Here is a 14,523-nt window from a genome sequence, read left to right on the forward strand (position 1 = left end):
GTACAGGCAGCATGTACATCCTCCTTTAAGTAATCTGTTAGCTCCTGCTGCAGGCTTATCTATTGAAATCAGATTTCTTCGCCTGGTCAGCTCTATATCTTTTTCGAGACATATATACATGTATATTGCTTGGGAAAATAAAGTCTGTTCAATAACAAAACGTGTCCCAACTCGGCATAGACTAATAAGCATGCGATCAGATATGATTTGACACGAGTGAAGTTCATTTTATCTAACTGTGGAGATGTAAATAGTTCACAGTGCCATTGAACATGTTACGCAATAATTTATTTATATTTATGTGTGTACACAACCCGCTGGTTTGAGGGTCTACAGAAGTGTTATTCGGTTAACTATGTAGAGAAATTAGGTAAGTGTAAATGTTTACCCGTGGGGCATTATTATTTAATTAACAACCGCACTTCCTTAATATAGTATATACAATATAGAAGATGAATGCCCATCAATGATTTGTACCTTCTATTATGAATAATGTGAATAAAGTCAAAAAGAAAAGGAGCATATGTGATGGTTAATTTAACAAGGTAAGCATTCTTACAAATGTTCTCACCTGCTAGTGATGTGTGCACTAGCTGAAGACTATTGATTTTGTACTATATCATTTCCTCACTTCCATGTATATTCATAGTAGGATATTTTATTGCAGACAGAGGAAATAGTAAATGGACAAGAGAAAACTGGGATTAGAATTTTTTTAAGTGTGCCTATGTTCTTTTTATGTACATGATGTATGTAAAAAATTCACCCCCCCCCCCCATCATGAACATAAAAATAATATCGATCAGAATTGCACATCAGCGGTGAAGTGTACGAGAGAGAGAGAGAGAGAGAGAGAGTGGAGATGGCTGCAGTCCTACTGTCTTTACTCCTAAGCTTTTGGATGGTTTGTATGTTTGCAATTTTGTTCTATATATTATCTTTCTCACCCCCCCCCCCCCCTCTTGTAAGGCATACCAAACCCATTTTATATCATATGAATAATGCTTATGATAATTTTGACGCGACTTTGTTAGAAAATGTGAAAATAAATCGAGAACCCAGACATAGATGAGGTATACCTGAACTCATTGACCAACCTCGAAATTAGCAATTGTTACTCATCCGAAAACTGTTCATAAAAAATATATAGTATAATAGATGCTATTCATAAGTCTGAATTTTTGGGAATCAAAATTTCTGGAAAATATTCGAGTTTTGGAAATTTTGAAGCTTTACAACAGAAATTTATGTCAATTTCTTTTGCAGGCTTTTGAGGATGTTAACTATTTTAGGATTCCTTGTTCCGCTTTTGATTATTCTGGTGATTTTTGCTGTTTCATTCATTTCCAATTTCACGATCTGCAGAAAGGTAATACATATTTCAATATCACTCTCGCGTTCATACATTAGCATTTGACATATAGAAACGAAATACTTTACAATTACATGTTTTGCATATAGCTACCCCACCCCACACCCACCCCCACGCCCAAGCCAATATAATCTGTATGTACTTTAAGTAGTTTACAGTTTGTGTATGAGGTGAGAGACAACACCAATTTATAGGATTATTTTATTTATTCGATGTTAGTATCATTATACAAACAAACAGTGTGAATATATCAGATTAGGAAACAAGTCATAGGCTTATATAAATCCTGGTGTCCATTCTTGTGCATGAGATGTTTACTAAACATCATTTACATAATATCTAATCACTATATGAAGAAGATAGAACTTGTAAATTATATGAATATTTGAATTGAAATCTGGATGCAAAGTAGAATGAAAGCGTACATATAAAGACATACAAAATAGATATATGATTATTATAGTACGTATGTGGACAAAGAATGATATTTACACTTTCTGTGTATCAATTACCAATCACGCTCGCTGTAACTTATGGATACGATTAAAGAGAAACATATCAAAAACAGGCAATATATAGTACATCTCACATGTATCTGTATAATTTAAAAATTCTGACAAGAAGTGTTTGGGACTGTCCACTGACTCACCTGTATAAAACGGTGAGTTAATTAAGTTTTTGTGAAATAGATGTAAGTACCGCCAGGGGCGGATCCAGGAATTGCGGTGGGGAGGGGGGGGGGGGCGCAACTTTATGAGGCAGGGGGTCTGGGGACCGCCTTGATGCCCCCAGTGGGTCCAGCAAAGCCCTGGTGGGGGCCCAGGGGATCCATTATTTTAATGAGCCTATTGTCCCACATCCGTACCTTTTTTCAGTGACCAATTACTTTTGTAATAGAATCAACAAATATCGTTACAGATTTTCTACCGTTCCTTTATTTTGATCGAGTTTGGTTTATTTTCCTAAATTGTAGTTGTTATATTCATTTCGATTGGCTAGAGGTTCTATATATAGTATCTTTGATTTGATAGGTTACACGATTCGTATATTTACTCGAACACTCTCATTTATCGATGAACTGTACATCTTCCTCTAACCTTTCCTAGGTTAGTATATATTCCTTTTCCTTTGTGTCAAGGTCTAGATATTTGAACAAGTATTCGGCTTCATCTTTTTATTACCCTTAATTCAACGTTAAAGTCCACTACTCCTTTTTACACATTTATAGATCATAACATCCTCTCTTCCATTAGACAGTTGTTATATATTGTTAATAAATTTATGAAACATAAACTGTCTTGTGTGATTTATGATGAGTTGAGGCAACGGAACCTCGTATCCATCTGAAATGGTTAAAAGGGAGTTAAATATATACATATCTCGTATTACATTTTATTTTTATGCTTTTCTTTTCTTTTCACTTTTCCATTTGTTCAAGACAGCTTTCCGTTTGGCTCCCCCTTCTAATTTGAGTAGAAAGAGGCAGTGGGGGTTGGTGTCTGGGAGTATTACATTATAACAACGTAAATAGAAATGCCTAGTGTTACCCGGGTGGTGGTTTGGAGTTTTAATGTACAGTTCATTAACACTAGACCTAACTTTTGATTTACTAGAGTTCATTCTGTGATTATAATCAGTTAAATTAACATTTTTACTGTAAAAGGATAATTTTCCTGATGATTATCTTTTAGTTTGTGTTCCAGAATTTTATTACATGTTTTGTTGTTGTTGTTGTTGTTTTAAAAATAAAAAGGTATATATTTGATTTTTGTTGCAGAGTGATAGAGTTGTCGATCGTTCAGATATAGATCGGGATCAAAATACCATATTTTCAATACATTCAATTCGAGTTTCCTCCATTTTTTCAGTAACAAAGTTCAAACACTGATTGACTGAAACAGTTTGTGTAATACTGAATTACGGTCACATACGCTCAAATTTTGTTACACAAGTAAGTTTCATTTTTCAAATAAGAGTTTCTTATTTTCGTATTATTTAATTTGTTTTGAGAATAGGAGTTTTATCGATAAACAGATAAAGACTAAAGTCAATAAAATTCACTCGATTGACCAAGCCATGAGCTATGCGTTAGCAATAGCATAGCGAACAGGAGTGAAACTCCGTTTTGGAGAAATCGAGAATTTCGCTATTCGCTATGCTAACGCATAATTGCTCATGACTTTGTCAATCGAGTGAATTTTAGCCCAATTTAGGCGTATTGACTATATCAGTTTATTGATAAAATTTCAAACTCCTGTGATTGCAGGGACTTATTACAAATGTAGCAGCTTCTACTAGACATTAAAGTGCAGTGCTAGTAGTTAGCAGATATATAAATTCTACTTGATATTGAAGTGCAGTGCTAGTAGTTAGCAAATATATAGGTAACTATTTACAACTTGGAAAAGGTGGGCGGTAAATCTAGTACTCCCGACTCCCGATGGTCCCGGATTGCGATGTTTTAAAGATAATATTAAAACTGGCCAACAGAATTACTTCATACTTCTCGGGAACAATCTTTATGTCCAAATTGATTCACACAATTAAAAAAAAACAATAATAATAAGTATAAATTCTTAAACTTGAAATGTCACCTACTCAAAAGCGGTAAATCTAGTACTGTGTTATAAATACAAAACCGAAAACGGACACCGATACAGTTACGGTTACAAACATAGCTCATAACACAATTAATATGATCCAAAGAAAATTACCATTATAACGGAAACAAATTACTTTTAAAAATTAATAAAATTTACCATTATTAGGCATTCTTTGTGTTTCTAAGTTATGGCAGAACTCTAAGCCACATACATGTGTAAATTATGTGTTTTCCCCGATTCTACAACGTGGACGTAGTTCTACCGCAGAGCCCTCATTACAAATTAAATTTAATTTGATGAATTTTAATTACACATTTATTACTAATTGTCTTGAAGAAATATTCTATTTTACATATTGTTCTATTTGTTATGGGTTTTTTTTAGTCAAAAGTACTAAATCATGTGTTCTATTTTGGTTCAATGTACGTTTATTTATCGCAAAAAATAATTCTATTTAATAAGAATAAAAATAAAAGATACGGTATCTAATTCTTTTTTTTAATAACAGAAAATATTCAAAATGTATATGATTTTGTTGATATATGATTTTTAACAATGTTTTGATTATTTAATTAACAGTTATATAACAAATTCTGAGCCTTAATATGTGTAAATTTTAATCATTAGAAAATCAAGATAATAATAATAATAAATTCTTTTATTTAGACAGTATGACTAGTTTACATTGTGGTCCTGTATAAAACATATTCACAGACAGATAAATGAGAGATTAGAAAAATAGATAACATAATATAAAATATATACATAAAATATACACACGATATCACTGGGGGAAAAAAACCCCCAAAAAACCATATACATATGCATCATATCTATATATCACTTATTTGAGTAATAATGCTGCAAATATGCTGATTTAAAAGATGTAATAGAACCACAGCTTCTGACAGACTCAGGCAACTGATTCCATAAAATTGTGGAGGATACCTTAAAAGACCGTTTATAATATTCAGTTCGAACTTTTGGTAAATATAAAATGCCACTATCGCTACTTTTTGTTGTTCTGGAACTATTAAACTTGGCTGACAGAACTAAAAGATAAATTAATTTCTTTATGTACATGTAAAATTGGTCCTTCAAAATTCTTATTAGATAATTGTTTTGCTGGGGAAGAAAGAAAAATCAAACCCGAGTTTAGAAAATATAATAAAAACATTTGATTTTAGATACAAATATATAATATTTTTAAATAATAGATTTTCTCTTAAATAATAGAACACCCCTTGTAATTTCGAAATGTCTTTTTTTTTTTTTTTTATTGATTTGCCCCTATTAACACCCCCCTCCCCCCCCCCCCGAAAAATTTATTACACGTAGGACTTGTTGTTCAAAATTTATAGGCAATGCGGTTTGCCTCGCATCAGGTGGTATATTAAAATAATTTGCTATGTAAAGGTTTTCACTTTCATCCGAAGTGGAAAATTGGTTGTAAATGACCACTTTTGAGGAGGCAACATTTCAAGTTTAAGAATTTATCTATATATCATTGGGTTTTTTTATTGTGTGGATCAATTTGGACATAAAGATTGTTCCCGAGAAGAATGAAGTTATTCTGTTGGTCGGTTTTGATATTATCTATAAACAATCCAGGACCATCGGGAGTCGGCAGTACACTATATAGGCCTACATGTATATTTTGAAATCATTAAAACTGTGAAAAAGAAGAAATACTTCTAGTAAAACATAAAGATTTATTCAACATCGTTTTTTCTTTTTAAATCATGTTTTTAAGTATCTTTTTAAATCATGCATTGAATGAAAAGTGACCGTTTTCGGTTTTTGTATTTATAACACAGTACTAGATTTACCGCTTTTGAGTAGGTGACATTTCAAGTTTAAGAATTTATACTTATTGTTATAGGTTTTTTTTTTAATTCTGTGAATCAATTTGGACCTAAAGATTGTTCCCGAGAAGTATGAAGTAATTCTCTTGGCCGGTTTTAATATTATCTTTAAAACATCGCAATCCGGGACCGTCGGGAGTCGGCAGTACTAGATTTACCGCCCCCTTGGAAAAGAGGAAGTAGGTTACTAATTTGTCACTATGAATTTTAGACTGTAGATTATACATATAATTTGTTTGGTTTATATTTATGTAGTGGTCAGCTGGGCTTGATCGCCGGTGGCCAGTTAGCTCAGTTGGTAGAGCACCCACATGACTAGAGTCTCAAGGGATCTGGGTTCAAATCCTTGTCTGGTCCGTTGCATTTTCTCCCTTCCTGTCATATTTAGTGCCATAGACCAGCCCCCTGAACTGACAGGTGAAAATGCCTGCCAGGAGATTAAGATCCTGGGTTGATGTCTTCAGGTGTGAAGACAATATAAGGAGGGAGGAATGTAACGGTCAGCCAGGTTTGATCGCCAGTGGCCAGATAGCTCATTTGGTAGAGACTGGAGATTTAGGGGCCCCGGGTTCGAATCTTGATCTAGTCTGTTGCGTTTTCTCCCTTCCTTCCTGTTACATTTATCATAAATCAAGTTAAGTAGGTCTTTCTTGTTTTAATTTGCTACTTAATCAGTTAATGGTCCAGTACTAAAATTATGATAATTTCTAACTCTTGAGGTATATTTACCAACCTAAGTGCAGTATTTCAATCTACTCCTTGTAGCTATTTTGCTTACTTTCATTGTGAACTTCATTAACTTTTTCTATACTATTAAGTAATAAGTACTGTTTAGTCCATTCAAGCCAGCATTGAAATACATTAACTAGCCAAAATCTAATGTTAATCATGTTACATGAATATTGACTGGAAATATGAGAGTGAAAGAATATAGATTGAGGCAAAATAAATTACAAGAAACTAATTTAAAAAAAACCATGCAGTACATTCAAAGAATTTTTACAGTGTATTTGTAATTGAATAGAAGCTGATCATCGATGCTTGCTACATGTAATTCAGTTAATCAATAAAAAACAAAACCCCCAAAAAACCAACAACAAAACCAGGGATAATGAAGAATGGCTTCTTTTGTTACTGTTTCAAATTTTCGCCTTGATAAAGGGATTTTGGAGATTTTTTACTCCAGATAGGAGTAATTTTTTGGATGCTTGATTCTTGGAGCTTTCTGGGTGATATCATTACTTGTAAGTAAATGAATCTCTAAATTTCCAGTAAAGTTGGCATTCTAATGTCTATTTCGAAATGGACAAAATCTGTCTAACCATGGGCCATATTCCCAGAGTAAATATGAAATTGATAAAAATGTGCTTCACAATCAGTAGGTTTTAATACCCATTAGTTACGTGAAGGTAGAAAAATGTGCTTCACAATCAGTAGGTTTTAATACCCATTAGTTATGTGAAGGTAGAAGAATGTGCTTCACAATCAGTAGGTTTTAATACCCATTAGATTTGTGAAGGTAGAAAAATGTGCTTCACAATCAGTAGGTATTAATACCCATTAGTTACGTGAAGGTAGAAAAATGTGCTTCACAATCAGTAGGTTTTAATACCCATTAGATTTGTGAAGGTAGAAAAATGTGCTTCACAATCAGTAGGTTTTAATACCCATTAGTTACGTGAAGGTAGAAAAATGTGCTTCACAATCAGTAGGTATTAATACCCATTAGTTACGTGAAGGTAGAAAAATGTGCTTCACAATCAGTAGGTATTAATACCCATTAGTTACGTGAAGGTAGAAAAATGTGCTTCACAATCAGTAGGTATTAATACCCATTAGTTACGTGAAGGTAGAAAAATGTGCTTCACAATCAGTAGGTTTTAATACCCATTAGATTTGTGAAGGTAGAAAAATGTGCTTCACAATCAGTAGGTTTTAATACCCATTAGTTACGTGAAGGTAGAAAAATGTGCTTCACAATCAGTAGGTTTTAATACCCATTAGTTACGTGAAGGTAGAAAAATGTGCTTCACAATCAGTAGGTTTTAATACCCATTAGTTACGTGAAGGTAGAAAAATGTGCTTCACAATCAGTAGGTATTAATACCCATTAGTTACGTGAAGGTAGAAAAATGTGCTTCACAATCAGTAGGTATTAATACCCATTAGTTACGTGAAGGTAGAAAAATGTGCTTCACAATCAGTAGGTATTAATACCCATTAGTTACGTGAAGGTAGAAAAATGTGCTTCACAATCAGTAGGTTTTAATACCCATTAGATTTGTGAAGGTAGAAAAATGTGCTTCACAATCAGTAGGTTTTAATACCCATTAGTTACGTGAAGGTAGAAAAATGTGCTTCACAATCAGTAGGTTTTAATACCCATTAGTTACGTGAAGGTAGAAAAATGTGCTTCACAATCAGTAGGTTTTAATACCCATTAGTTACGTGAAGGTAGAAAAATGTGCTTCACAATCAGTAGGTATTAATACCCATTAGTTACGTGAAGGTAGAAAAATGTGCTTCACAATCAGTAGGTTTTAATACCCATTAGATTTGTGAAGGTAGAAAAATGTGCTTCACAATCAGTAGGTTTTAATACCCATTAGTTACGTGAAGGTAGAAAAATGTGCTTCACAATCAGTAGGTTTTAATACCCATTAGATTTGTGAAGGTAGAAAAATGTGCTTCACAATCAGTAGGTTTTAATACCCATTAGATTTGTGAAGGTAGAAAAATGTGCTTCACAATCAGTAGGTTTTAATACCCATTAGTTACGTGAAGGTAGAAAAATGTGCTTCACAATCAGTAGGTTTTAATACCCATTAGTTACGTGAAGGTAGAAAAATGTGCTTCACAATCAGTAGGTTTTAATACCCATTAGTTACGTGAAGGTAGAAAAATGTGCTTCACAATCAGTAGGTTTTAATACCCATTAGATACGTGAAGGTAGAAATAGCTACATCGGCAGTTTTGAGATTATCTCTAGGCCAAAATAAGATAAATGCGCGTTTCCAGTTTCCTGACCCTACCTACCTTTTTGCTGCCTACCCTAAATATTATATTGACAATATATATAAATAAAATAAAAATTCAGAATTTTTTTCTTTTTGCATTTGAGTTTCTCTGATTTACATTTTAACTACAGTACTATTGATCTTCAAAATGTTTGAATAGTAATTGTAATGTATATAGACATGTATTCAAAGTATGTCCAAAAATTAAGATTTCAAATAGAATGTTTCAGTATAATTAAATGTTTACCTACCCACCCTACCAAATGTTTTGGGGAGTGAAATAGGAAGCATACATATTTTATTTGGCCTTATAAATGTAACATGACAACTTCAGGTAATGTTGCAGTTTAGTATACATGTAATATGAACATGTGAAATGTTTTTAAATTCAAAATAAGTAATAGGAATTTTAAGAGGCTTCATGTGTGTTATATGTACTCACTAAATGTGCTTTGTTGTTGTCATTTTCAGTTTTTTATTGAAAAGCTTAGTAGGATGAAAAGGTGAAACAAACTACTGAAAATCATGTCGGGTAACTACTACTTTGTAATGGTGGGACACTTGGACAATCCAATATTTGAGATGGAGTTTTGTCCACCTAATAGAGCCAATGAACCTAAGGTAATAATTTGGACTTTCATATAAAATTTACAAATGCAGGGTTTGATATTTACCTTCTTGAGCACTAGACCAGTTGGGCTACTTCAAATGATTTTTAATAGTAAGACCTGATCTTACATTTACTAGCCCTGACCAAATTTTCCAGAAAAAAAGATGATGGTTCCTCCATTTGATATTTATAATCACAGACTGAGCTAAAACGTATTCACATTGTCTCATAAAAATTACGCTAGTCTCATTGATGCTTTTTTCCTATAACTGATGATAGATTACAACTCGACCATTTTTCTTTGTTTTTTAAGCCCGCTTTGTTTCTTCGCTATCTTTACTTTTTCATAAGCCCACTTTGTTTCTTCCCTACCTCTTCTTTTTCATAAGCCCACTTTGTTTCTTCCCTACCTCTTCTTTTTTATAAGCCCGCTTTGTTTCTTCCCTACCTTTACTTTTTCATAAGCCCACTTTGTTTCTTCCCTACCTCTTCTTTTTTATAAGCCCGTTTTGTTTCTTCCCTACCTTTACTTTTTCATAAGCCCACTTTGTTTCTTCCCTACCTTTTCTTTTTTCTCTGGGACATCTTTCTGTGAAGACTAGAAGCTGTATTCCTGTGTCAACATCGAAAAATGGCTGTTTACGATGCAATTGATAAAAACTTCTCACATCTCATTGAATTAAACTTGTTTTTAAATTATAGTGAATTCAATTTATATCGATTTATCTAAAACAAAACTTTACACACTTTTACATTTTTAGGATTAACATTGAGCAGATGTTATAAAAAAATCATATCAGACCAAGACTTATCGATTACAACTAGAAATAGAGATTATGTCATCACACAGTTTAAAATTGTTGCAAATGTGTTGTTAATTTTTTACACGTATTTGTTAGTCAGATTAAAATAAAGTTTCTTGCTTACTTTTCAACACGACCAGTCAGACTAGTAAAACAACGTATTATCCAACCAGACCTATCATTTAGTAGACTCGAGTGGTTGGATGTGCCTTAGTGTCAAACCCTGTAATGTGATTTTGACGAATGTGTACCAGTTTATTTTGGAAACAGGAATTGGGAGTTTCTATTGTAAAATATGATTTTCTAGAAGTACAAAATTGCTGTTGGCTTCAATGTAGAAAATGTAATTACATGTATCTTATTTGAGTGAAAGTGCATAATTTCAAGGTAAATATTGGAATACAAATGCATGTAATTGGGTCAAATGCTGTGTGACATGTTTCATACCAATTGTTAGGCAGTTCTTCATACACTGATTTTAACTACGGATTACTCCGTTTACCTGATTAAGATAAAGGGCTCATGGCGGGTGTGATCGGTCAACAGGGGATGCTTACTCCTCCGAGGCACCTGATCCCACCTCTGGTATATCCAGGGGTCTGCATTTGCCCAACTCTTAAATTGTATTTTTTATAGGATTAAAGAGATTGATCACCGTTTGTTATCTTCACCTTTTTATGAAATACCTTGTCTCTTTTTGGAGAGCCTAGATGAGAGAAGGTTTTGTACATACTTGTAGATAAGAATTTTGAGTACATAGAATAGTTTTAGCTCCCTGAATGAGACTCAGATGAGTTTTTCTGATAAAAAAATGTTTTAGATGCCTAATGAGCTATTTTCAAGTTAGTAATGGCAACATATGATAATATCATCAACAAGATGATGAAAGCTTGTGATTTGGTGAGAATTATGACCCATGGATTTCTTGAGTAGATGTATTTTATGTAATATTTGTGTGAATTTTTAGAAAGATGACCATCGTCACTTGAACCAGTTTGTTGCTCATGAGGCTCTGGACCTGGTAGATGAACAAGTGTGGACTACAAACAACATGTACCTTAAAATTGTGGACAAATTTAATGAGTGGTTTGTGTCAGCCTTTGTCACAGCAAGTCGTATCCTTCTCTCTCTGTATTTTATCAGTCTGTTGCCCTTCTTTTCTTTTTTTTTTGCCCTAATTTTTTTATGACTACAAATACAAAGTAAATTTGTAATACAAAGTAAAACAAGAATGTTCATAGACCGCTAACCTTTGCCCATCTTTGCAAACCAAGTGTCCAATTTTCGCTTACTCTCATCTAGATGAGAGAAAGCGAATCGGACACTTGACTTGCAAAGATGACCTTTGCCAAGGTCCCTATTTTTCTTTGTCCACAACCATCCACAGATTGCTTCAATAATTTGATTACGTCTTTCCAGTCAGCAAACCTATCATATGTGATAAGTTTGAACAAAATCTAGACAGTTTTTAGATAATTTTGTCCATAGATAAACACACATAAACAGAACCAAAAGCAGAACCTTCTTGGTGAAGTTCCTTTATACTGTTGCATGCTTGAGAAAACTAAGTACTTTAACTATGTATGTGAATAATCTACTTTGAATATATCTATAAAAAGATTTATTATAAAGCACACTGAATTTGATTTAACAAAGTGTACAAATTCTTGCCAAAATTGTCACATACTTCATTTGAAAATGTTTGAATATGTATTGCATATTAATATTGTTTTCATTAACGAATGTAAAGGAATGAGATTTATGATGTTACATGATGTAAAAAACGAAGATGGCATAAAGAATTTCTTCACAGAAACGTATGAAATGTATATCAAGGTAAGTTTTGTGTGTATTAAATGCAAATGTTGAATTGGAAAATATTTAACTTTTTATGGTTTTACTAGATAACTGAATTTAGTGTCATTCTTTAACAGTTAGTTTCTATGGAATCCTGTATATTTCAAGTGGGAATGAAATAAAACAATGGCTGTGCCAAGAAAGGCATCCCCCACAATGAAGTATATTTACAATAGTACTCCAACGACCTTGTCCTTTGACTTAAAAAAAACAAACAAACCTTGTTAACAAGGACACAGAGCTGTGTGTAAGACAGTATCTGTGCACATGCATGCAGTCTTGTACATAAAAAAAATCAGAAGTCCAAACTTTTACATTTGACCTTGAAAACCAGTATGAACCAACTATTTTTGTAAAGTACCATTTTCCCAAAGTTAGATAAAAAAATTAGATAGGAAATGTGTGAATTTCAGAATTTCCTTTCAAAAAACTTTTTTTTTCTACGTTAGATCTAATATATGTACAATCTTAGGTCTTCAAGAAAAGTGTCATTTCCGAAAAAATTGACAAATACTGGATAGGAAGTATGTCTTATATACAAGTAATTTCATAATTTTCTTTCCTGTGACCTTGAAATCTTACATTACATTTGACTTTCAAAACCAGTAAGAATAATGATGAGGCACTGTTCCTGCATGTTTGATAAAAATTAGAAATGAAATGTACAGAGGTTGTAACCAAGGAACACACAAATATACGGAAACTAAGCTAAGGATCAAAAACTAAACTCAGGAATAAAATCAATTCCACTGTCGGTGTTCAATGTTGTTTATTAATCTAGTTTTCTCTTAAACTTTTAGCATTCCATGAACCCATTCTACGAAATCAACAAACCAATCGTGTCGCCTGCTTTTGAGAAAAAAGTTCAGACATTTGGACGAAAGTACCTAACAGGATAAATCAAACTGTCTAGGATATCGGCATCAGTGCATGTCTAGGATATCGGCATCAGTGCATCTTGTTTTGTGTGCAATAATTAATGTTATTTGCTCTTTGTTATGTACATTTGTATGATGAATAAAAATGAATATCACTGTATAAATGTCTTCTTTGATTGTAAACTAAGAAATTCTAGAATGTAATGATAAATCTAATTTCTTCTTTAGAAATCTCAGCCAAGCTTTGACATCTGATAGAGATACATAGATTGGATAAGTAATAAATAGTCATCTTATTTTTTTTTAAATTGTTTGTTTGTTTGTTTGTTTTACGTCCCGTCGAGAATTCTTCACTCAATTGAGACATCACCAGCTGTAGGCGAAGTACCATTTAGACCTATGCTAAAGCGCCCATGGCCGTAGCTGTGAGTGTTATAGCGTGACAACGCGTTTAGCAACACGGGACCTCCGTTTTAAGGTCATATTTGAAAGACCCGTGATTCTCACTTCTAAATGCCGAGTGTTTGGCGAAGTAGCAGTCATTATCTAGTAACGAACGGGTCTCGAACGCATAACCTCCCGGTTACAAAGCGATCGCTCTACCACTGAGCTACCGCGACCGGTAATTTTTTTTTTATTAGTCAAGGTATAATTTATTCTAAATCTAATTCAATGTTTTACTTTTTATACATATTTAGACAGGATGTATTATGATATGGTGCCGGTCATCTGCGGACAAATGTTTATAAGGACCCGACCCTTTTGTTTCGAGTTTTCCCCCTTGATACTTAAGCTTGGGCCGGTCGTGGTAGCTCAGTGGTATTCGCTTCATGACCGGAAGGCGGTGAGTAGATCCCCGCTCGTGTCAGGGCCGCGTCAAGCCTAAGACGTGAACACACATGTAGGTAGTAATTGCCCCTTCCCGAAACGCTCGGTATTTAGAAGTGAGAATCAAGGATACGACCTTAAAAACGGAGGTCCCGTGTCATGACAGGCGTTGGCACGTTAAAGAACCATCACTGCTACGGTTCTAAGCGCTAAGCATACATGTAGGTCTATTTGTAGTACTTCATCTACAACTGGTGACATCGCAATATGAGTTAAAAAATTCTCGACGGTACGCATACAAATCCAAACAAATACTTAGTACAAACATATAAGAACTATAAGTTTTGAGGGATTTGTCATTTACACGTACCCTATATTGTCAAAGTTTTGTCCTTTGAGATACATTCAGAAATCTAACGAAACGAAACAGATTGTATAACCGAACTCTTTTAATTATAATAATTAACAAGTGTACCGCAAACGGTACATAATACGCCCGTGAAATGCTTACATAGGGTGTTTTTCTTGTGCTATGATTTGTATAACTTTGCTTCAGGTAGTATCAGCCATCATGAGGCTGTGACAAACTTTCATATGAACAAAGGGTCTTAGCTTAAAAATCGAGATTTCCTCAAAATGGACCAAGTTCAACAACCTGTAATTTTTTCAAACATTGAAGAAAATCAAAAT

General features: G+C 33.5%; 1 protein-coding gene across 10 annotated transcripts; it reads left to right on the top strand.

Annotated features, from left to right (window-relative positions):
- The first annotated feature begins 219 nt into the window (after positions 1-219).
- Positions 220-13,169, top strand: LOC125681132 (trafficking protein particle complex subunit 2-like). 10 transcript variants are annotated; one of them, XM_056154058.1, is made up of 9 exons: positions 224-370; positions 1,267-1,369; positions 3,241-3,323; positions 3,639-3,756; positions 5,858-6,019; positions 9,329-9,478; positions 11,238-11,385; positions 12,021-12,106; positions 12,928-13,169. In XM_056154058.1, the coding sequence occupies exons 6-9, from the start codon at positions 9,383-9,385 to the stop codon at positions 13,024-13,026; spliced, it is 429 nt and encodes a 142-aa protein (XP_056010033.1). In that variant the 5' UTR covers positions 224-370; positions 1,267-1,369; positions 3,241-3,323; positions 3,639-3,756; positions 5,858-6,019; positions 9,329-9,382; the 3' UTR covers positions 13,027-13,169. The 10 variants fall into 10 exon arrangements, with proteins under 10 accessions (XP_056010031.1, XP_056010033.1, XP_056010034.1 ...); XM_056154059.1 differs by having other exon boundaries at positions 5,897-6,019; XM_056154063.1 differs by having other exon boundaries at positions 343-545.
- The last annotated feature ends 1,354 nt before the right edge of the window (positions 13,170-14,523 follow it).

The sequence above is a fragment of the Ostrea edulis genome, chromosome 2, assembly GCF_947568905.1.
Source record: "Ostrea edulis chromosome 2, xbOstEdul1.1, whole genome shotgun sequence".
Lineage (NCBI taxonomy): Eukaryota > Metazoa > Mollusca > Bivalvia > Ostreida > Ostreidae > Ostrea > Ostrea edulis.